Below are 26,312 nucleotides of genomic sequence, written 5' to 3' on the forward strand. Positions count from 1 at the left end.
CTCGTCCTGTCCCATGTGCAGAAAAACACCCCCAAAGCATGATGCTACCACCCCCATGCTTCACAGTAGGGATGGTGTTCTTCGGATTGTACTCTTCATTCTTCTTCCTCCAAACACGCTTATTGGAATTATGACCAAAAAGTTCGATTTTGGTCTCATCTGACCATAAAACTTTCTCCCATGACTCCTCTGTATCATCCAAATGGTCATATGCAAACTTAAGACGGGCCTTGACATGTGCTGGTTTAAGCAGGGGAACCTTTCGTGCCATGCATGATTTCACATCATGACGTCTTAGTGTATTACCTACAGTAACCTTGGAAACGGTGGTCCCAGCTCTTTTCAGGTCATTGACCAAGTCCTGTCGTGTAGTTCTGGGCTGATTCCTCACCTTTCTTAGAATCATTGAGACCCCACGAGGTGATATCTTGCATGGGGCTCCACTCCGATTGAGATTGACCGTCATGTTTAGCTTCTTCCATTTTCTAATGATAGCTCCAACAGTGGACCTTTTTTCACCAAGCTGCTTGGTAATTGCTCCGTAGCCCTTTCCAGCCTTGTGGAGGTGTACAATTTTGTCTCTGGTGTCTTTGGACAGCTCTTTGGTCTTCGCCATGTTACAAGTTAAAGTCTTACTGATTGTATGGGGTGGACAGGTGTCTTTATGCAGCTAACGACCTCAAACAGGTGCATCTGATTCAGGATGATACATGGAGTGCAGGTGGACTTCTAATGGGCAGACTAACAGGTCTTTCAGGGTCAGAATTCTAGATGATACACAGGTGTTCAAATACTTATTTGCAGCTGTATCACACAAATAAATTGTTAAAAAATCATGCATTGTGATTTCTGGATTTTTCTTTTTAGTTTATCTCTCTCACAGTGGACATGCACCTACGATGAAAATTTCAGACCCCTCCATGATTTCTAAGTGGGAGAAATAGCAAAATAGCAGGGTGTTCAAATACTTATTTTCTTCACTGTATATTATGTTCTATACATTATGTAACTGAATAGTGGCGTTAATTGGAGCACATAACATATATTTAGGTGACCCATGTCAAAAGGAGAGATACAGTGTTTGTGGATCAAAAGCAGGAAAAGTAACAATGGTAACAACTTACTGGACTCCAAAGCCAATGACACAGGCCCTAGTACTGAACCATGTGGGACACCAGGAGAGAAGGCCATCTGTGAAAATGGCAATGAGCTTCCATTGTGGTTTTGGTAGAAGAGTATGTGTATACCTCATCAATCTGTGTACTCCAATGATACCTGGCTTGCAATGACAGGATATAGTCAGATGGGTATATCTGTCCACTTACTCTGCAGATATCCTATTCCTGTGTGATTGTTATCAAATTTGACCAAGACTCGCATGAGGACAACTGATTCCACGTCCTGTCGGCTTGCATTGTCCTCTTAAAAAAAACAAAAACTCGCACAAGCAACTCTACCAGCCTCTTTTCTTCCTCCTTGGCCAGCAGATATTAAAAGTGTGACAGCAGGTCTGCAGCAAAGGGAAAGCTCAAACATACGAGCACACGCGCTTCCTCATTTGCACTCCAAAGTGCAGCGGCGCAGCATGACGACACTGACAGGAGCGTCTGCTGTCATGACAACTCGCCACAGCTTGGCAACGCACTAATACTGTGGCAACGAGATTGACACGGAAGCCAACATTTTGGTGGGTTATGAAAATCTGACATTTTGCACAGTCACATACTTTCTGTGATGGTGTTTACATAACAACAATTTGGTGGAAATTGTGTAGAAAATGTACACGTCTGTGCATGCCCAGACTGAGCACACACATGCAGTATAGACCTATACTGGTCTATACTATACTTTAAAAACCTTTAAAACACCTACCTCAAATATGTATTACCATGGAAATACACTTAACAGCAGTTTATTTTAAAGGAAAACTGCACTTTTTTTTGGAAATTTTCCCATCATTCACAATCCATGTATATGGAGCATATAAAGCATGTATATCAAACGATAAAACCTTTGTAGTCAAAATAGGTAACCCCCAAAGATGTGCATTGTTAGCTAGCTCATACTAACTCATTTTCTCTCGTTAGAATGCACAGAAAAGGGATATAAATGTTTCACATAAGGATTGTGGATGATGGGCAACATTTTTAAGTGCAGTTTTCCTTTAAGACTATGAATTCACAATGGTTTCTGGAGTCCCGCATGGCTCAATGCTCTATCCCATGTTATTATCAATCTGTGTATTATTTGTTTATTCTTATTTTTTAAATAAAACCAAAACTAAAAGAATGAAATACATTTTTTTCATTATTTTTTTCCAGACCTGAAACCACAAAAGAAGAATGTCTTCCAGATTTTTTGCACAGTTGAAAAATGGACAAAAAACATAACGGCCGATTGCCCATTTGTTCAACGTTGATATGATCCAAGCCTTATGACCCGGAAGTGAACTTTGATTTGTTGCAAGCCAGAAGTCAAGTTGGATCTTATTCAGAGACATGAGATAACTGCAGCGCCAGCAGCAATAACAATGAACACATTTGTGCAGTTTAGGGAAGAGCAAATAATCCGTGTACACCCCCCTCCCCCACTTCTACTGGGGGAAAAATCCAGTCTTCATCACTGATGCTGGTGCCTTGACACTAAGGTATAATTAAATTATATATTTTTTCATGAATTGTGACACTTTCAAAACAATGTGTAATTATGTCAGCAAATCCTCCAAACCTCCATTGTGTGTATTCTTAATTCTCCCATGGGGCTCCGAAGCAGGATTTCTCCTTATTCTGGATACGTTTGAGGATTTAGTGTTAAATATTGTCTTTTAATTGTTGTGTACTATGCTCTTATGCTGCACTGAACATCAATCAATTAACACCTTCAGCAGAGAGAACTCACGGAACTCCTTGTGTAATGAACGCCAGCTGGTGCAGCTGTGCTGACAAACGTTGGTTAACCTCTCAACTGTAATTCTGCAAACCCTGGTTCGAGCCTCGACAGAACAAAGGGCTGCTCGGACCAATCAGATTACACCTGGTTAGCTCGGAGTCAGCATGTAGGCCACACAGTCAGGAGATTGGGAAGACCTGGATTCGATTAATCTGTGTGTGGAGATTAATGGATATCGGATATTGATAAGAAAGCCAATATCGAGCATAGCATCTCTAGTCTTTACCCAGGACTCCAGGAAAATGCGTTATTTAGGCAGGATTAGCTTGTGGCATTAAGACTAAATCATCCATTCATCCATTTCCTATACCACTTATCCTCAATAGGGTCACAGGGGTATGCTGGAGCCTATCCCAATCTCTGTTGGGCATCTCTGTGTGGAGTTTGCATGTTCTCCTCGTGCATGTGTGGGTTTTCTCCGGGTACTCCGGTTTCCTCCCACATTCCAAAAACATGCTAGGTTAATTGGCGACTCCAAATTGTCCATAGGTATGAATGTGAGTGTCCTGTGATTGGCTGGCGACCAGTCCAGGGTGTACCCCGCCTCCTGCCCGAAGACAGCTGGTATAGGCTCCAGCATACCCGCAAACGTAGTGAGGATAAGGGGCATTTAAGATAGATGGATGGATGTATAGCTCAGGGTCATTCCTATTGTCATGTTTGACCACGTTTGGACTGAAATGGTAACGCCATTGTCCTCAATAGCGTCCACTTTAAAACATGTTTGTGTTAGATTAGTTTGAGCCTATCCATCCACAATGCCTCATTGTGTCCACAGTGTTACTTCTGGTCCACAAGCGGCTGCACCCTCCATCAATCAATTACTACAACACCTTCAGAAGGAAGAGTTCACGCATGGTTAGTGTGGAGCAATCGCCATCATCATGTTTCAGTAGGCAGCTTCCACTCAGATGGCGAGGGCTAGTCCACAGGAGGATCTTGGCCAGTTGGGTGTCACCTCTGCAGTATAAATGACTCGAGGGTTGGGGGATGGTCGGCCACCGTGGATACTGTCGTGCTGTCATCAGCAAAGCGAGTGTGATGTGGGGATGGAAGGTTGGTCAATACTGAGCTTGAGAGCTAATAGCATATCGCTGTCCTCAAGATGGAGCGCCAGTGAAGCAGATGAAGACCTTTGTAAAAAAAAAAGAGTGACTTGCTTTATGAGCTAGTGGTGGAAAATGACTTGAGTCGGGTTTATGAACATATTTGCAGAGGACAGGGAGTTGTTAAAGGCTTTATGGAGATGTTGTGGTATCCACTAAAACACAAGTGTGTTTTAGTAGAGATATATACAGTATGTCCTTGTTGCTGTTGATGAGCGTGGATATAAAGCTGTCACTCTTTGGGAGGTGTGTGCTCTTCTTCCTGACACCACAACTTAAAAACTGCTTGGGTATAACGCAGTGGTTCCCAAACTTAAGCCGTCAGACATATACCCCTATTCCTTCGTTGATATAATATTATTAAATATATTACATATTATGACAGGGCTCGACAATAACGATGTACCGATGGCCCGGGGCAAGATAAAACAAAATTCGGGCAAGTAAATCCAATCAGTGATATTCCCGTCGGGCAAGTGCACTTTGGCATGCCATACTGCCAAGAGTTTTTTTTTTATTTTTTTAAAGCGGTTCTTGTTGGGTGTTGGTAAAACACGGACTGCGTAATTTCGGTGGTAATTTGCAAACCAATCCTTGCAAATCTTGAAATGGACCAATCAGAATCGTTTATTTAGACCGCAGTCCGCATTTTACCCACACCCGTTCTTGTTCGTGATCAACCAATCAGCGATCGTTTGACTAGGAAAACATCTATCATGGCGTCCCTGCCAACATGGTCTAATTCTTCAACAACTTGTGAAGGAAAACAGCAAAAAGTGATGAACCAGTGCCTCCTGAACAAGTATTTTATTAGCGGCATCAAATCAAATGATGCCACAGGTGAGTGAATCACATTGCTGTGACAATTTGAAGTGGTCACAATGAAACACCACCGATTAGATCCAATACCAAGTGCTGATTTTGCACAAGCTACAAAATCTAGCGCTTCCATTTCTCTGTGTATTTTTCTCACCTTTGCTTCACAAATTATTGTTTGACCATTGAGCATTTTTTTCTGGATTAAAAACACTTTACTAGTACACAAATGTGTCTATTCAATAATGTTTCATTGTGGTGCACAACTTATAAATATCGCTTACTTACTACGACTACCATGTGTAAGGTAGTATGGCATGTTAACATACATCTGCACAATTTTTCAGACATTCCTCCAAATACAATGTATCAGTACTATTATCTGATGAATTATCAGCATATATTGATATATGATATCATTATGACAGTCTTTTCATTTTAAATGGGGCAAGTAGTTCTCACCTTAAGGATTCCCTATGGGCAAGTAATATTTGTTTTTAATGTAGAGCCCTGTATGACATTATATAAAAACAATATCTGTCTTACTGCACACACTAATTTAAAACTGAGAAGGTTTTAGAAGGGTAAGATGTCTCTTGGCAGGTTTGTCTACTGTATAGTGAATTTATTTATTTAACAAGAGGTGATGTAACGTGTGCACATGTGCATATTAGCAGCCTAGTTTAAAATTGCCTCTATGTTTCAGGGTGACATTGATCACTCCTCCACTGAGGTGTTTCCTGTGGTGATGGAAATCAGGCCTGATAAGCTGAAAAGCGCTTGTTATTAGTCTGCAGTGCTGAGTGACGCAGGATGACATTGAGCGTTATAATCAATCCACATACACACAAAGACGGTGTGGTGCATGTATGTTTGTGTAAACTAACTCTACTACACTTTAACCGCCGCACGCAAAAGGGTGAACATTTGTCAAAACATGTACAGACACTATTTTGCCTGCTATTATTTTTCTGACAATTTCACCATACAGTGACCTTATTAAAGTACAGTTTGACTCAAAGCTTCTCACACACCTCAAAACTAAAAAAATATCCACTATAACTTGAGGGTATTTTGCCGAATCACCACAAAAATAGGTACACAACTTTAGGAGACTGATAAGAAAAGGTCTTTAAAATTTGGGCAAGATTGGTTCTAACTAGGGCTGCATCGATTATTCGGATGAAAATTTGAATACAAAAAGTAGTCGTGGATATTTTTCATGTTTCGTCACAAATGTGCCCATGTCACCCACGCAGAGGACAAAGAAGAAAGCGGGCGTTTGAAGATGCGGTGAGAAGAAAAGGCAAGACAACGAAAGATTAGGAAAAGTGTAAATGTAAAAAAAAAACAGACAGAAAATGTGGCTACACAGCAATTGGGAAACACCGTGATGTGTATCAGTTTCAACGTTGCGCTTTGCCGCCGCACCAACAATAAAATCTCAGTAGTTGCTGGTGTGGCTGATAGATAAAACAACTATGCTGTAAGATGCACACACCTTTCGCCATTGCCACTCATCGTATTTGAAGCCATGAACGCCATTGAGATATATGTATTTTTCTCATTGACTTGTTTTGTTTATTTATTATTGCGTGACTGAGTGACTAGTGGTGTCATTTTGTTGGCTTACCTTCATTTGGGCTGTTTTTTTTTAAATTGTCTGTGTTTATTGTATCTTTAATGGTTGCTAAGCCTTGAACTGAACTAATGAATGATCTTTTACCATTGAGACTCTGGTAACTCTCAACCTCCATCTAAGTATTGTTTGGTTTTCAACATACATACATAATACTAAAATACTTAAATAAAAAATATATAAATAGATACAAAAAAATATAAATATAAAAAATATAAAAATATAAATAGATGCTTTTAGATACTAAATAGATACAATTGGTCCTTCATTACTTGAAAGTGAAATGTTTTATTTTTTTGTGTGAATTTATTATTTCTCATTAAACAAGCAAAAATACATGTTTTTCTGATTATTCGAGTCATCAAAAATTTTGGTACAAAACTATATTTCTAAAATATTCAATAGCTGCAGCCCTCGTTCTAACACATACACATTCTAAAACCCCGAAATACGATAACCACTGTGTTAGCTAACCGAGGTTCCACTGTAGTTTATCAAAAGCTAATTCCCAATTGTCAACTGCAGGGGGAACCTGATGGAAACTGCTGCTCTTACACAAACGGCCCTTGACCAAAACTTTGTCATGATCAATCATGTTAAATATTCCGTCATAAATTTCAGTTGCAGTTTCTTTCCTATGAGGAGCGACAACAATGATCCGGAGTGCCAATCACTCTGCAGGGAGCGCACAAGCACATCAAAGCATGCGAGCCATCTTTAACAAGACAACGCCAGCAGGCAAATCACCCTTTCAAGCAGCCACTCCCTCAGGAATGATCGACATTCCTTTACTCACACAAAAAGAGAAGAACAAGCACTACCTAGACACACTAGTGTGTAGTAGCATTATACATTCATCAGCTCAGCCGATTAAAAGTCAACACACAGAATCATCAGTGTGACACTGTAGGGAAAAAAATACATATTAGGCAGTCAGAGTTTGTTTTCAGGCGGCACGGCGGTCGAGTGGTTAGCACGCAGACCTCACAGCTAGGAGACCAGGGTTCAATTTCACCCTCGGCCATCTCTGTGTGGAGTTTGCATGTTCTCCCCATGCATGCGTGGGTTTTCTCCGGGTACTCCGGTTTCCTCCCACATTCCAAAAACATGCTAGGTTAATTGTCCATAGGTATGAATGTGAGTGTGAATGGTTGTTTGTCTATATGTGCCCTGTGATTGGCTGGCGACCAGTCCAGGGTGTACCCCGCCTCTCGCCCGAAGACAGCTGGGATAGGCTCCAGCACTCCCCGCGACCCTCGTGAGGAAAAAGCGGTAGAAAATGAATGAATGAATGAGTTTGTTTTCAGCATTTACACAGATACACAATCATCACACAAAATTAGGCTTATCCTCTCAGCATTGCAATTCAACAATCGCATGAGCAACCGTTGGCTGAGACTTACTCAGACATTAAAAAAAAAAAATTAAGCTGCCATCAGGAATAATTCTAAAAGGCAACAATGACACAAAGGCGAGGAATCAAAGGCAGATGGGAAGTGGGAGAAGTTGGTAGCTCCACTAGGAAGTCATCCATCAGACATGAATGTTGTGTTCCTTTTGGAGGCACTGTTCTTGGCCCCGTGTAGAAGAGACGGTCGGTGTCTGTCTGCTTGCACAAACATCACTCTCACTATAAAATAAGCTGTGACTCTTCAGCAGCACATTGGGAAAACATATTGATGGTGGTACCATCACAATAAAGACTGAAAGATGCGGAACAAAACTGTGCATGGTTGTACATGACCGCAATGTACATACTTCAATGCACGTAGAGCCAGTTGTTTATGTCATTGCTATGCACCATAAAAGTTGCTCAACAAAACAATCAAGCTTCTAATAATAAAGTCAGCCCAAATTACATTGTTGATTGCATTTTAAATGACAAAAGAGGTCATAACTTAATTAACTGTAGCCTGTGTTTGATGCACTGATGCACTGATGATCACCTTACTGTGATGCGGTGCTTTTCTTCTTCTTTCTCTTTCGGCTTTTCCCTTCAGGGGTCGCCACAGCAAATCAATCACTTCTATCCAACCCTTTTCCTCCGGCACCCTGGAGGTGAACAGCACCGATGGTGGTCCTTGTTAACCCTGGCCTCGACCGATCCGGTATGGAAGTCGTGTGTATGAATATAAATGACATTTGTGTTCACCCCCTACGGGTTGTGCTTTGAAGGACATGCTAGCATACATGTAATACAGATACCTTCAGAGTATTATAATCATAATACAAATGGTCAATGTACTTGCCAAGTCCAGGCTCGCCCCTACAATGATGGATTTCAACTAATCTTGCTCAATTTCAAATTTTGTGCTTGTCAGTCCCCTACAAGTTTGTGGGAGTTTAAACTTCCGACATGGGACTCTGCCAGACGTTCCCAGTAGACCCTCACAATGCGTTTGGGTCTGCCAAGTCTGACTGGCATCCTCCCCTACCACCAGAGCCAACTCACCACTAGGTGGTGATAGGTTGACAGCTCTGCCTCTCTCTTCACCTGGGTATCTAAAAGGTATGGCTGCAAGTTCAATGACACAACCATAAAGTGAATTTGGACACCCTTGTGCTTGAACCTGGTGTTCTTTATGGACAACTATATAAGCACCACTTGGGATTCAGATCAGACTTCAGATCAGAGGGGCTGTTCCTCCCATTGACGCCTCTCCAGGTCTCACTGTCTCTGCGTTGAAGACCCCAAGCAGAACAAGGGAACCCCCTGAGGAGGCACTTTCCTGTACTCCCTCTAGGGACTTCAAAAAGGGCCAGAAGTGACAATCCGTTTCTGCAGCTGAAGATCGGACCACCAAGGTCCCTGCTTTGAGTGAGCTCATTGAAGCGGGGGACCAATGTTGTCTTATCGGGCTGTGCCTATCCGGGGCCCATGGGCCACCAGATGCGTGCCATGGGGCTCCACCTCCAGGCCTGGCTCCAGATGGGTGCCCTGTTGACCCACGTCCGGGCAAGCGAAAAGGTCAAGGTCTGTTGATCCACTCTTGGGGTACATGTTCTCACACACTTTCACCCTTTTGTGTCATGAAGTACTTTACATACATAAACAAGAAAAAGACAGTAAAAAGGTTAAAATAAGTTATTGTTTAACAACTAGCTGTATATGCCTGTGGTGATGCACTGAATTATCACCTTCTGCATCTCCTATTAACACCACATTTTATTAGAACAAGCATTTGGAAACCTCAGTAAAACTATGCGATTCCTCTCAGTTTTATAGACAACAGTAATACTGCCTGGACTGGTTGACTAGACTTTAACCTTGCAGCAGACTCGGACAAAGTCATCCCCATCCCAAACAAAACAGCTATGATGTTATAAAAGCAAAAACGTGTGTGCTGCAAATTCTTCATTTTTCCTTGCACAATACTGTTGTTTAAAACTCCTAAAGCTCCTAAATCGTACTCCGCCCTTCCCATCAACAGACAGAGATAACAACAGCTCGGAGATTCATCATGGAGGATTTAGCCACTAAAGCGCTAGATATTTCCCAATAGAACGTTGGACTTACATATACCGTTTTTAAGGTATTATTTAATCAACAGAAAGATCAATGACAGGACAGGATTATATATATTTGTATGGATTAACAGCAAATTAACTGAATGTCAATCAAACTTAAATATACCGCAAAACTCTAAAAATCTATTTGTCTAACATTAGAATCTTGAATAGTAGCAGAACATTTGAATCACACTACCGTGTTGTTGTGAGCAATGAGGGCATCGCATAATTTAAGGTAAATTTGTGAAATGTAGAAAATTATACAGTACATCATAATTTTATTAATTCATTTTTTTCTATGCTAATAGATGAATTAAAAATTACTATATAGTATATATAAACACACACTCAACAAAAACATCAACGCAACACTTTTGTTTTTGCTCCCATTTTTCATGAAAAAAAAACATTACGGGCGGCACGGTGGCGAGTGGTTTGCACGCAGACCAAACAGCTAGGAGACCAGGGTTCAATTCCACCCTCAGCCATCTCTGTGTGGAGTTTGCATGTTCTCCCCGTGCATGCGTGGGTTTTCTCCGGGTACTCCGGTTTCCTCCCACATTCCAAAACATGCTAGGTTAATTGGTGACTCCAAATTGTCCATAGGTATGAATGTGAGTGTGAATGGTTGTTTGTCTATATGTGCCCTGTGATTGGCTGGCAACCAGTCCAGGGTGTACCCGAAGACAACTGGGATAGGCCCCAGCACTCCCCACGACCCTCGTGAAGAAATGCGGTACAAAATGAATGAATGAATAAACAATATTACCATTTTTTCAAATGTTGTTCACAAATCTGTCTAAATGTTTGATAGTGAGCACTTATGCTTTGCTGAGATAATCCATCCCACGTCACAGGTGTGCCTCATCAAGATCTGACATCATGACGACTACACAGGTGTACCTTAAACTGCCCACAATAAAAGGCCACTCTGAAATGTGCACTTTTGTCTCATAGCAAAATGCCACAGATGTCGCAAGCATTGAGGGAGCGTGCAATTGGCATGCTGACAGAGTGTCAACCAGATCTGTTGCTCGTGCATTGAATGTTCATTTCTCCACCATAAGCCGATGGACAAAGAACAGAACAGCTGCATTTTATTGATGACATTTTGACTGCACAGAGATACGGTGATGAGATTCCTGAGGCCCATTGTTGTGCCGTACATCCATGAACATCACCTCATGTTTCAGCAAGATAATGCACGGCCCCATGTTGCAAGAATCTGTACACAATTCTTGGAAGCTGAAAATGTGCCAGTTCTTGCATGGCCAGCATACTCACCGGACATGTCACCCATAGCACATGTTTGGAATGTGCTTGACCAGCATATACGACAGTGTGTACCAGTTCTCAAACTTAATAGTGACAAAACAGATATTATCATCATCAGTCCTAAAAACACCCACCCATAACTTCTATCTTCAATTTGACAGCGCCACCCTCACTCCATCCCCGCTCATCCACAACCTTGGTATCCTCCTGGACCCCACCCTTTCATTTGAACCCCACATCAAACAGTTAACCCGGACTGCATTCTTCCATCTTAAGAACATAGCCCGACTCCGTCCATCACTTACATTCTCTACCGCTGAATCCCTGATCCATGCATTCATCACAACCAGAATGGACTACTGCAACAGTATTCTCTACGGTACACCTTCCAAAACCCTCAACAAACTACAATATATTCAGAACTCCGCTGCCCGCCTCCTCACCTCCACCCGTTCCCGTGAATACATTACCCCTGTCCTCCAAAACCCCCACTGGCTTCCCATTCCCCAACGCATTCACTTCAAAATTTTTCTCATCACCTACAAAGCCCTCCACGATCTGACCCCCCCCCCCACCTAACTTTTTATACCCGACTGCTGTGCCCCGCCCCGCTTTTACTCATGTTTTAACTGTGTACTAACCAATGAATGTTGTATTTTGGTGTGTCTTCTATCCTGTTTACTTGCTTTATTCAACTCCATTCTTCTGTAAAGTGTATTTGAGTATTTTGAAAAGCGCTATACAAATAAAATGTATTATTATTATTATTATTATTATTATTATTATTATTATATCCAGCAACTTCGCACAAGCATTGCAAGAGGAGTGGACAAACATTCCACGGGTCACAATTGACAATCTGATAAACTCTATGCGAAGAAGACGTATAGGCAAATGGTGGTCACACCAGAAACTGACTGGTTCTGAGTACCCTGACCCAAATTCCAAAAAAATGCACATTAGATTATATTTTTGTTGAGTATATGTATATATAGTCGATTATAATTCATCTCTTGGCATAGGACATTTTATCATTTCCTGTTTAGTGCATGAACTTCTTTGCAGAGAGCTTTCGGAAGATCTAGGCTACTTTAAGTACTGTATTGCACCTCTTGCAAAATAACATAACCACACTTCTCACCAAGCAATAAACAAAAAAAAAAAATGGCTCATTCCGAACATGCAGTATATTTGTGAACACCGTTATTCATCTTACCGACTGTATTCTAGTCACTGGGCATTCAGTCATGGAAACAAATCAATCCCAACATTCTGATACATGCCGTTTATCCCGAGCTTGAGCTGCTTAGCGACTGCATGCGGAAGAAAAGAGCTGTTTAATGCCACTTTGTAAACATGAATTTAAAAGTGCTCTTCAGCATTTGCACCTTTTATGAGGACTACCGACTCTGCATCCAAAATATCCCACAAGGTGTCATTTCCCTCATTTTGCTGTCACTACTGCAATCATCTGTTTTACATGACACCACTGTACCGCCCATCTTAAGCATCCGGACCATGTTACCCGGCAACATCTTCTCCTCCTTCTCCTCTCAGAGGATTCCCTGTCAATGGCTACGAAGCTGTGGACCAGCGTGCGTCCAGAGGCAGCAGATGTGATGTGACAGAAGCTGCATGTATTTATAGGCTATATGAGGAGGGAAACGTGCTGCTCACCGTTGGGAGCTATTTATAGACCTTTTACTGATTCTTCCAAGCACAGAGACTCTCCTCATGGGAATGACTTCACAAGGCTCCTCTATATTATTCCCTGCAACACATGGGTACTCTTCTTATCTCCTCCATCTTGCCTCCACTCTGCCCTCACAGTCCTCCCCTGATGATGTCCTCATCACCATTACTGCACCTTGCTTCTTCTTTTAAGCATCCGTCTTTACTGGGGTGTCCTCATCTGATATTGATATTGGGCCAATATCAGCAGAAAACAAGTATGTACAAGTATTACTCATGTTTTAACTGTGTATTAACCAATGAATGCTGTATTTTGGTGTGTCTTCTATTCTGTTTACTTGCTTTATTCAACTTCATTTTTCTGTAAAGTGTCTTTGAGTATCTTGAAAAGCGCTATACAAATAAAATGTATTATTATTATTATTATTATTTATTATTATTATATCAGCTTGCATTTAAAATCTCTGATATTAGCCCTCCGATACAAGCAGTTGATTCCAGACTCTGCCCCAATAAATCTGTCGAGCAGCCACTGCATAGACTCCATGTAATCACAACAAGCGTGTGATTACAAGTGTGTGCTAATATATAATGTTAATTAATTAATAGTCATTTTAAACGATATGATATGAACTTTTTATTAACTTTACTATGGATTTCTCACAGAGCTATATTGAACCAGTGTATAAACAATTTAACTTGAATATAAATGTTATGAAGATTATTTCAGTGCATTGCCATGTCTCCCTACTGTGTGTGATTGTGTGTGTGTGTGTGTGTGTGTGTGTCTAGTATGGAGGGTGGGAGGGAGGGGCTTTCTTAGTAATTGTTTGTCCTTTTAATTGTGGTAATTGTTTTTAATTCTGTAAAGCACTTTGTGTTGCATGTATTTGCAGGAAAAGTGCTATACAAATAAAGTTGATTTGATTTGATTTCCTCAGGAGTATACCTACACAAAAGATGTTTACACTTGAAAAGCTCATGGAAGAAAACATTTGCATGTTTGCTGTTGTTTATGTGTTGGTGATTTGTGATGCACTAACTTGGGTGCAAAATATCACACAACTTGTAAAAGGTTTATGTATGAAAAGTACCCCGCTAATGTTAGCTTAATATTTGAGTTGAGTAATGTGGCTGTATGGGCCGCACGGTGAACAAGTGGTTAGCATGTAAGCCAAAATGGGGGCGATCTGGAAGACCTGGGTTTGATTCTCCACTTGGGTGTGGAGTTTGCATGTTGTACCCGTGCGTGCGTGCGTTTTCTCCCGGTATTCCGGTTTCCTCCCACATTCCAAAAACAGGTTAAGTTAATTGGTGACTCCAAATAGGTATGAATGTGAGTGTGAATGGTTGTCTAAACCTTGGCTGATGTACCTGTGCCTATCGCCCGAAGTCAGCTCGGATAGGCTCCAGCTCCAGCCCTAGTGAGGATAAGCGGCATGGATGTATGTGGCTGTAAGCTACTTTTAATAAGACTTATTTGTTAGCAATTATTTTTTACCTCAATATCAACATGCATTTGTTGATATTGAGCTATTCGCTCTCTGCGAGTGGTAAAAAAAAGCAAATATCCTGCAGCTCTAGATACATCTGCATGCACTTAAAATTTTTGATTCTCAGTTGTTTGTGGGAAACTCATTCGTGTTACAATTACCATACTGCTGTTCACAATGAATCATCAGCGGGGTTAACACCGCTGATGCTGTGCAGTTTGTTCCTTACTCCTTACTACATTACAGCATTGGTTCTGTTGCTGCTGTTTGCGTCTGACAAAAGTCATAAAAAGAAATCAGAATCATTTAAAGGACGACGCGTCATTTCCCACTTGCATAACCAGTGCTTTCATTGTGATTTTTTTTTAGACCCATATTATGTTAGATGCCATCTTATTCTATAAGTGTGCTGATTTGTCTGTGTGTGTACATCTGTGCATTGTGTGTTATTGAAGTGCAAGTGCTGTAAGTATTACTTCTGACCACTTGAGAAAAACACACAAAACAAACACAAAGAGACGGTACAATGAATGCTCACAAACAAGAACATGCAAAAATCTCGAGTTGTGTGTGATGTAACAGGAAGCACTTGATCTCAGCATGCAAGCCTTCTAGCTAGTTTAAGTACACAAACAGACAGACACAACTCCTCCCACGTCCTTCAGCGTGACAGCATGTTGTGATGCAGAATGGCGTCTGCTCGTCAGGCTGACAGACTCACACTGACAGGGCGGTCAGTCAGAGAGGTGCGGACGTGGAGAGGAAAAGGAGAGTTTTTTTTTTTAATTTTACAACCCTCCCAACCACAAACTACAAACGGCACTTTGGCCTGAAGCAGTGTTGTCACGTGACTTTTGGCAAAATGCCTGATCCACTTGTGATGCCCTTCCTCTTCCATCATGCAAACACTGGCATCATCATCTGCAGCGGGATATTGAACACTACTACTGCTTTCTACACTATGAGAAGTGTATTTCCTCCAGCTCATTCCCACGCAGCTGTGGCGATTTCTGAATTTTTTTTACACAACAGAAAATAATTCCATCTCCAAAAGGGGGGCTCGCCCAAAAAAGTTTGGTGCTCACGACAGGCAATGTATGCTCAGACACTTGGAAATTTGGCGGGAACATTGCTGCACACTCACAATTTGGGGCGGGTTGAATCTCACATCCGGGCACAAGATTTTACCATACTTATCAGTGCGAATGCACTTATGCACTCAAAATTGCAAAATGTATGTATGTCTGGAAGTGCGCAAATTGAAACACAGCCTGTGAAAGTTGAACAGCACCTGCCAGGAAGTCATGCATCGATGTCCCGTGCTTGAAAACCCAATTATAATATTCAGCATAAAAATCAAACTGAAGAGCAGGACATATTTTCCTAATCTCCCATTACACGGTATGAGCTTTGTTAGAATGATAGGCATTTAATTATGGTGGGTGTCATTACTCTGCTCAGACATAACGCTGAGGGGACAGCCAGAAGCAGTTTTTTTTTTATTGAAAAAGTTGCAACAAAGCCTCAGTTCCTCCAACCCTGTTGACCCAATCACATCATTATCTGACCTGTGTTGAACTTACAACACAACCTCCAACGAAAGGAAAGGATTATAACTCAAGGAACCTGGAAGGAACAACCACAGGACATGAACATGGCAGTAATGGTGTGACGTTACATATGTGAGTGTGTTATAACAAAGACTATGGGAATTGACTACTTTCTATTCTAGGTTCCTTTACAATCAAAGACATACGTATATGTTCATTCATTCATTTTCTACCGCTTATCCTCACGAGGGTCGCGGGGGTGCTGGAGCCTATCCCAGCTGTCTTCGGATTTTTGTGCATCAATTCTTGTGTATCAAAGTCCACCGTGGTGCGCAACTCAGCATGTTTACGTTCATCATTTATACTGGTATAAGTCATTTTCTTTTTCATTTATTTTCATTTTCTTCATCATCTGGCCCTATTTCCCATGTGAAAAGTTGCCTTGGTTTTCGTATGCTTAGGTGTCCTCACATCTTTTGAAACTAATTCCACCATAAAACAAACCATCCCCAAGTGTATTGGAATGAATGCCCATTGGGTTACATTGTGGTTGTCCAACCGTTGATGATTTGTTACAGTTATTCAGTATTGAATCTCATTCGATTGTGCACGTGTACCTAATATAGTGTCTGGCGAGTGCTGTATTTGCAGAATTAACCAGTCGGAAACAAGACGCTGTTTATAGTTCTTTGCTCTTTAAACAGATGGCCGCGTTGTAACTCAAATTATCTTCTTGCATAAATTTTACAGGAGACTACACACATAATAATGTGCTAAGGTGGCCAGTTGTACGCTATTTTTACAAGCTGACCTTTCATTTTTGGTTACTGCTTGTTGATGGAGCGGCTTAATATTTCATAATAGAGTTTAAAACCATATGTTTAGAATATCTCTTCACCTGCTGAGCTTATTCCCAAGATTGTTCACCAGAGCGCTCACTTGACAGCCTGGTGATAACCCACTGCAATTTAACAACCCTGAGTCAGTGCAGCTTATCTTTTTGCAACATATATATGAACACATTTCTCATTGAATAATTGACAACCTCCAAGGCTCCAGCAGAACCCACATTGCATTAAGGCTGCGTTCACACTTGTATTTCCATACTCTGGTCTAATGATCAACCACTTTTTTTGAAAAACACCAGGTATCTTTAACTGTACTGTATTTAAGCTTCTGGGCTTACATTGAAATCTTATTTTTACCGCAATTTCACCCAGCTCTCTGTTGGGTTTTGCTAAGCATCAGTTGGTGACGTCATCTCCTGTGTTTTGGTCAGCTGGTGCGGTCTCAGATGAAACCGTATGATAACCTTGGCAAAAATAACACGGTTTGGCAGTATCAAGGTCTTATTTTGAAATATCTAAAACAGAAAAAAGTCAAGTTAAAACAGTCATTATTAAACCATATGCAAAAGCAACACAATGAAAGTGGAATATACAGTATGCATTTTAAATAAATAACAATAATTCAGAATTCTTTCCAAATAAATACATTGATTCATTCATTCATTTTCTACCGCTTTTTCCTCACGAGGGTCGCGGGGGTGCTGGAGCCTATCCCAGCTGTCTTCGGGCGAGAGGCGGGGTACACCCTGGACTGGTCGCCAGCCAATAACAGGGCACATATAGACAAACAACCATTCACACTCACATTCATACCTATGGACAATTTGGAGTCGCCAATTAACCTAGCATGTTTTTGGAATGTGGGAGGAAACCGGAGTACCCGGAGAAAACCCACGCATGCACGGGGAGAACATGCAAACTCCACACAGAGATGGCCGAGGGTGGAATTGAACCCCTCTGTGCACTAACCACTCGACCGCCGTGCCGCCAAACCTCAACATCAGTAATATGTCGGGTAACAATAGCTTAGCCATATGGGCGCTGCTCACTGCTAACGAATCAGCTAACAACGACAGTGCTATCTACGCCCGACATAAGGCAATGCGACACATGCCTGTGGTTTCAGCACATCAAACAAACAAACATATTTCCACGTAGTGGCCTGGCTATACCTCCATTTTCTCTCATACCGAACATACTGAAACCGGTTACTGACCTATGGCTGGCTACTTCACACAGGACTATAGTACTATAGGACTATAGGACTATATAATGCATTCATTCATTCATTTTCTACCGCTTTTTCCTCACGAGGGTCGCCTATCCCAGCTGTCTTCGGGCGAGAGGCAGGGTACACCCTGGACTGGTCGCGAGCCAATCACAGGGCACATATAGACAAACAACCATTCACACTCACATTTGGAGTGATGGACAATTAACCTAGCATGTTTTTGGAATGTGGGAGGAGACCGGAGTACCCGGAGAAAACCCACGCATGCACGGGGAGAACATTCAAACTCCACACACGCTAGTCTCCTAGCTGTGACGTCTGCGCGCTAACCACTAGACCGCCGTGCCGCCACCAGACTGCATTCACACTTGACAAACATACAACAGAACAACCACAGTCTGTTTGAGCTCCTTCTAAAACATACTTTTAAAGAGTGCCATTGTCACACAAACACACAGTGAGAGAGCACAGCAGAGATTTTCATTTCTGTCTATTTAACACTAGTTTGTGTAGCATTCCCATTTGAGCTCAAGGGAACCGATCCGGACCAGGGTTTGGATGATTGTGTTCATAACTTCACACTTGACCAAACAAACTATGAGCAGCTGTAAGAAAGTATGTTGGTAAACCTCACTCCCTGATGACTTAAGAGTCGCACTGGATATTGAGTTGACAGCTTTGGCTTTTTTTTAGCTCGATGGCTAGCGCCATCGACTGTCATTCTGCAGACCGTGCTTTGAGCCGATGCGGACCAGTCAGATTACACTAACTGTATGTAGCATGCTTAGTAGTCTGCGGAATCAGGCATGAGAGTAGCCTCAGTCTCTAAAGCTGGTTCACAAGCTGCTGAGAGCGCCGAGAGCATTCAGCAGCAATGCCACCGGGTTCCAAAAGGTGGCGCTAACACAGATTTTTTTTTTAAATTGCACATCCACAACGTATGTGGCACATCCTTTATGTCTCTCAAGGTAAAAAGGATTATGGATCCCGCTGAATGACATTTTCTTATCTTTCTCTTGCTGTGTGTGTGTTTGTTGAAGGAGGGGGTTGGGGCGTCACTGCAACACAAGCCTCGAGACAAGAGGGTGGTTGCCGTGGAAACCTCGGGCTGAAAAACTCAGCAGCCGGACGATGTGGAAGGAAGGCGGCAAGAGAAAGAGCCTGTGTGTAATGGAAAAAAATAGGAGGGCAACATCCTGAGGGCGGGAAGGAAAAGTAAAACATAGAAAAGGAAAACCAGAAGGCGATGGAGGGGGGGGTCCTATCTAAGTTAGCGATAATGGGGGAATAAAAGAGACATTTGCACAGATGACGTGACAAGGTGTGATGCTGAGAAGAGCTGGAAGACTCACAAGGAATGGTGCGCAGGTATAGGTTGTCTCGGATGATCTGCTGGTGGTCGTGATCCACAGAGCCTTTGGAGAAACGCAGGTTGAGGTAGTGCCGCAGGTCCTTGTCAACAACTCCGCCTAAACACAGGGTAGTTGGAGGGTTAAAGGTTTCATAATGCCGTCATAACGTAGTGGACACAGCTAAAATGTACACACCATGGTGACAAGCGACAAGCGGAATCAACCTGCACATCTTCAATCACAAGCCACATACTTAACCGCTCAATCACCCCCAATGCAATAGAAGCACAGATTAACCAGTTTGGGGGAACAGCTCTGCTTAATTACATATTATCCATGTAACTCGTGTAATTATCCTCACGAGGGTCGCGGGGGTGCTGGAGCCTATCCCAGCTGTCTTTATGCGAAAGGCGGGGTACACCCTGGACTGGTCGCCAGCCAATCACAGGGCACATATAGACAAACAACCATTCACACTCACATTCATACCTATGGACAATTTGGAGTCACCAATTAACCTAGCATGTTTTTGGAATGTGGGAGGAAAACTCCACATAGAGATGGCCGAGGGTGGAATTGAACTCAGGTCTCCTAGCTGTGAGGTCTGCGCGCTAACCACTCGACTGCCGTGCAGCCCTACAGTAAAGATAATAAAAGTAAATAAACCATTTCAGGCATAAATAAGACTTCTGTTTGTGTGTTGCAATAAATGTGTTCCCTCGAGGAGATGAATGGGTGGCGGACAGGAAGTGTTTTCAGTGGGTAACAGCCACAACAGTAGCCCATGTTTTTGTATGTTTTGTTAGGCATTATTGTGACAGTTGTGATATGTATTTCTACATTTCAATCATCAAACTCCATTTTTATAGTCCAACATTTCAAATTCCCAAATTCCGACATTTTGTATTTCTCAACTGAAATTTCTCAATTTCTCAATTTGGAGTCGCCAATTAACCTAGCATGTTTTTGGAATGTGGGAGGAAACCGGAGTAGCAGGAAAACCCACGCATGCACAGGGAGAACATGCAAACTTCCCAAACGTCTTTGCTTACATATTTAGGGGGGAAAAATGTTACAATAACTTCACTGAGGTACCAGGAAAAAAAGTAACGTTAAAATTATTTTATTACTTTTTTTCCTTCACAAAATATGTGACTGTATTTATAATCTTATTTCCAGATTATCTTAATTTTCATTCTTGAATCAGAATGTGACAAGGTTCCATTTGCAACAGTAAGTGGAAAAGAAGGTTCAGCACTAAAATGACATAAAAGAATGACTTTCTTATAACCGATACTTTATTTTCCACATTATAGTCTTAAGTATCATGGCCCTTTTTAGCAAGTCACAGGCTATCTGTAAATACGAAGAGTTGTTTTCAGTATTTTCAATGCAGCTCTTGTACTGGACCCTGTGTGTACTTCTCTTGGCGTCATCGTCGTCATCATCATCGAATTCAATGACAATACATTGTAAAATGATGCATAATATCTTCCTTTCTAAAGTCAACAATTTTGTGACACCATGGTAACAGTTTGGGTAACAGCACTCAATTACTAGACTCAGCTCAGGCGCATGCTTAGGTTTTTGTAGTTGGTTGTGAAGTGGAGGGGGTTGGTTTCATCAACCTAAAAGGAAAAGCAACAAAGGCATATGCACACACACACACACACACACACACACACAGCAGAAACCATGGCAATTGTGTAAACCAGTGATCCCCTTTGGTATTAAAGTGCAATGTCAGCAGGTAGACTGACAAAGTCCTACAGAGGACAGACGACCAACACAGCATCTCAGATTGCTGTAAAAGATATCGCCTTTCTATTGATTCTGTGCACAAAAGCCCTAGGACACTCATCAGTCAATTAACACATCAATAAGGGGTACCGTAATATTATAAATACATTTAGGAGGAAAAAAAACAATAATGTTACAAGAATACATTCAAATTGATAGGAGGAAAAAAAAAGAAAAAAATCCAAACTGTTATTTTTCCCTTTAGAAAATACTATCTAAATCTAAAAAATACTATCTAAAATCTAAAAATACTATAATTCTAAAATATTATTGTGACAATATAATAATAATTTTTAATTGTTCTTGTAAAATATAAATTCTTCTGGTAATGAAGACTTAAAATTTTGTGTTTAAAATCTATTATTATTTCACTAAAAAATAACAAATTATAAGAATAAGAAAAATAATATAATATAATAATATAAGAAAAATAAGAAATTTGCAATGGTATGAGAAAAGTGTCAAAGTAAAGCTAAAATATGACTTTTTTTCGTATAAAATTTAGATTTCTGTTGTAAAATACGGAAAGTTTCTCATTAAAAAAAACTTATTTATTTTCAGAAATATATCAATTTTTCTATTTGTCAATCTGAAAGTTACAAGAATAAATTTGCAACGGTATGAGAAAAAACTAAAATTTCTTGCCAAAATGTATAAAACTTAAACTATATATTATATATATAACTTGTAATTTTTTTTTTTTTCCAATTCTTTAAAAATACAAGTTTGTTTTCGCAAAGTTGTTACTTCAGGTATCGATTGGAAACCATTTTACACTTCAAACAATTCTGTGCTTCCAACTTCAAATACTGCACAATGCACAAACTCAATGAAGTCATACTCGGATGAGTTTGATGTAGAAGAACCCCATCGAATACTGTTTTGGGGTGAACTACAAGAGACTCCAAAATGTTGTCAGAAGCTGCAAGATGCAACTCCAATACATGAGTCCGCCAAACATGATCACATCCATATTTACCTCGTGCCTTCAGGCCAACGGGTACCAGGAGTCATCATGGAGGAGAACCCTACCTCATCTCAAGAGCACAATGTCATCCAACAAGCAGGAGGGATGATGAGGTTACGTGCTTTTACCAAATGACAAACATGTCTTCGTCACTCATGCATACCCCATCGCCAGATTGTCTTGACAGGGCTACAGGGCTAGCGGCAGAGATTAATGCTGCGATTAGCCCTCTCGCCGACAACACGCCGTTAACATGGATGGTCATGGTAACATGAGGAAGTGCTGTTGTCACTGTTTAACTGTTTAACTGAAGCTTCCTCTGTTTGTCATCCAACACAAAACCAACAGAGGTCATTACAAGCAGGGAAAACAAAGGCATACACAGAAAATGACCTTACCGCTGATAAAAAACACACATATGAGCACAAGCACACACGCACATATTTTGAGAGACAACAGTAGTGCATGACAAGCACCTCATTTGCATCCAGCCCGGATCTTGATCTATACAAAAAATAATCCAGGTATACATCCACAGACACCCCGAGCGTCTTCCCAGACGTCCTCTATCCTCGCCAGCACCTCCTCCTCTTTTCTTCTTCTTCACCGAGTCCTCCTTGTGCTCCTCAGCTGCAGCTCAAGCAGCTGGCTGCAACCAAATTTAATCCCAGAGAGGAGCACGGTGATGGCGCCGAGGAGGGGGAGTGTGCACAGGGGGTCGTTTCTAGAGGAGGAAAGGGGGGGGCGGGGAAGGGAGATGCTGAGAGAGAGAGAGAGACGTATGCGGAGAGAGACGACGGCCATCGGGAAGAGAGGAGACAAGGAGAGGGAGACATGCCAGCGGGAAGTCGGGGAGCAGCACAAGGCCGGAGAGATGGCGTGGTGTGGCAGCACCACCCGTCTGCTAAAGGCGGTACTGCGCCGCTTTCTTTGAAGTGTGGATGCAGCTACATGTGGTAGATGACCACAATGCATCCCGCAGGCTAGGAGGCAAAACCGCAGCTGTGTCTCACTTCGCTCGCTTCCATACTTACAGTCAGTATGCAGGATGTAGCACTCAACACAACCCAAATGGTGAGTGCGCAGCGATGGACCCCTAATCACCCTCAATCATCGCCATCTTGGCGACATCACAGAAGGGGAAGTACTAACTAAGGTGTACTAAGGTGAAACGAAGAATAGAAAATAAACGTCTGTCTGTGCAGTATCGGCGAAATTCATTCACATCAGTGTCCATCTGCGTCACACAACAGGCAAATACGGTGCGTTTCAGGACTGCTGAACAAATTGAGGGCTTTCGAACATGAATCCAAGAAACAAATGACAGGCACAGTTCTAATTTAGCACATCATAAAAAATAAAATCTTCAAGTTTAAACACTTTTAATGCAAACATAACCATCAAATCTACTTATATCTAAAATCACAAATACTTAAACTTGCTGATATAGTTAATCTTCAAACAGCTAAAATAATGCATAAGGCTAAAAACAACCAATTACCTAAAAATGTCATCCAATACTTCTCTACAAGAGAGGAGAAATATGATCTCAGGGAAGAACTAAATTTGAAACACTTATATGCTAGGACTACGTTAAAAAGCCATAGCATTTCAGTATGTGGAATCAAACTATGGAATGGATTGAGTAAGGACCTCAAACAATGCACAACGATGAGCCAATTCAAGAAACAATACAAGCAGTTGATGTTTGCTAAATACAAGGATGAAGAGTCTTGAACCAGTCATGATGTGCTATACATATCACTATATTGACAGTTACTATGGTAACCATTATGTCATTGTATGGTCATATCACCTCGTACATTATTAAAAAAACAAACAAACAAACAAACAAACAAAACCTTAAACTGTATTATGGAAAGCAGGAATGAAATAAAACCATTACCATTACTTATTTGTTCATAAAAGGTACACAGAACAATGACCAACTACATGCTCTGTCTGCTTTCTTTAGTTGAAGCTGGGCTGTTGAAGCGTTCAAGTGCATTCTGTAACGCTCAGTGTTAAGCATGAAAGTACTCCCATTGTTTTGCCCCATATGACATGTAACCCACTTTGGGAACGTAGGTATTAGAGTGTAGTTGGGAAACTACAGTTTCAGCCCACATAAAGGGTTTCAATGGGAAATTGTGGGGCCGCAAAACGAGTGGTTAGCATGTAGGCCACACAGGCAGGAGATCGGGAAGACCTGGGATCGATTCTCCACTTGGCATCTCTATGTGGAGTTTGCATGTTGTCCTGGGTTTCCTCCCACATTCCAAAAACATGCTAGGTTAATTGGTGACTCCAAATTGTCCATAGGTATGAATGTGAGTGTGAATGGTTGTTTGTCTATATGTGCCCTGTGATTGGCTAGCAACCAGTCCGGGGTGTACCCCGCCTCTCGCCCGAAGGCTCCAGCATAACCGCGACCCAAGTGAAGATAAGCGGCATAGACGGATGGATGTGAAAATGCTCCAAATAAAACGGAATCGTCTTTTGTATGCTCTGATATAAATGGAGTGTATTCCAGTGAGACACCATACATGTGTGTATTAAAGCAAGTGTCTGTTTTTGTGTGTGTTTATGTGATGCCAACCAGATGCTCCCTGACGTTCCTCAAATACTCAGCATCTAACCCACCAGATGCTCCCCGCTGTGTGACCTTGTGTATACGTCACTGAGAGCGAGGACAAAACCCACAGCTGCAGACGCCAGCGAGGACGCCTCCAGGACCAATTTTGTCCAAATACAAGACTAACATAAACAAACACCAGCAAAGGAGGAACAAACGATCATAATAATTTGATGTTAGTGCATTCTGTGGGTACTGCCGTTTTTTTAGAGAGGCAAATACCGCAACGCAGACGAGAAGCGGAAAAGATGACAGCCGTAATCCATCACAAAGTCATCAAGGCAGACGGCAATGAGCTCAAGCCTCAGCTCAGTAGAGCACTACACAAGTCCATGTAGATCAGGGGTCTCAAACTCAATTTACCTGGGGGCCACTGGAGCTAGGGGCTGGGCCGCATCAGGTTTTCCAAAAAAAAAAAAACGCATTTATTAAAAACAGAAAAATATACAAACTTTTTCAGTGCTTTGGTTCCAATTTTCTACAATAAAAGCTCTGATAAAACATTCCACTTTTCTCAAATATCTTAATTTTGATTTTTCTGCACAAAATAAGATGAAAAATAAATAAACAAAACAAGAATAAAGAATATCAATCAGTAATAAATAAATAGAATAATAATAATAATAAAACGGCAAATAATAAAAACTTAAGAAACCACATATGGTTGGTGGGTAGACAAATTATTTTTTTCAGATTAAAATTAACAAAGCATTATTAGAGCCCTGTAGACATGACAAAACACGACTATAGTCACATTTATACTCTTTTTATTTACAACATATTGCGCAACTGCAGGGTCTTGAGACACATGCTAACTCGCAAACTAGAGAGCTAGCGACCTAAACGGTAGCCTTCAAGTTATTTCCTTTAAACTTAAATAGCCAAAAACTTACCACTTCCACACGGATAGGGAGGATAACTATTAACAGTTATTTAACCTTTAACATGAACATTAATCAAACGTAATAATTTTTTCTGGGTACATGATACCATACAGCATCCATATCAAACTTGCGCGGGCCGCACTAACATTAAACTTTCATATCAAGGCGCGGGCCTCAAACTAGTGTCCTGGCCCGGGCCGCGTGTTTGAGACCCCTGATGTAGATCACATGGCTTCTTGTCCATCAAAACATAGACACGCTTATGCCAATGTTAGTTATTACAGGCACAAGGACACTGCTATCTCTCCATTTTCTATACCGTTTGTCCTCATTATACCTACAGCTGACTTTGGGCAAGAGGCGGGGGAACACCCTGGACTGGTTGCCAACCAATCGCAGGAGAACACTAATAATGTACAGACTTGATGAAAATTTGAAGACTAGTTGCTAGAATTTACCTTGTGCACATTTGGATCTGAATGGGGTTTTAAGTAGAGCTACAATATGCAAAAGTAGGAACAGGGAGTGTGACCAAAAGCACTTTGAAAAAGTCAAAACAACTGAA

The 26,312-nt window shown here is 41.4% G+C and overlaps 1 protein-coding gene across 6 annotated transcripts in view; it reads right to left on the reverse strand.

Moving 5' to 3' along the window:
• The window catches only part of LOC131131677 (membrane-associated guanylate kinase, WW and PDZ domain-containing protein 2-like), a 110,105-nt gene that overhangs the window by 67,373 nt on the left and 16,420 nt on the right, over positions 1-26,312 (reverse strand). For 5 of the 6 annotated variants that reach the window (XM_058076584.1, XM_058076582.1, XM_058076583.1 and 2 more), the window contains exon 2: positions 19,462-19,578. In XM_058076584.1, coding sequence (XP_057932567.1) covers positions 19,462-19,578 — 117 coding nt within the window. Of the gene's footprint in view, positions 1-19,461; positions 19,579-22,704; positions 23,447-26,312 lie in introns of those variants that run through there. The other variant, XM_058076585.1, reaches the window with a different exon arrangement.

Source organism: Doryrhamphus excisus, chromosome 6, assembly GCF_030265055.1.
Source record: "Doryrhamphus excisus isolate RoL2022-K1 chromosome 6, RoL_Dexc_1.0, whole genome shotgun sequence".
NCBI classification, from domain to species: Eukaryota; Metazoa; Chordata; class Actinopteri; order Syngnathiformes; family Syngnathidae; genus Doryrhamphus; species Doryrhamphus excisus.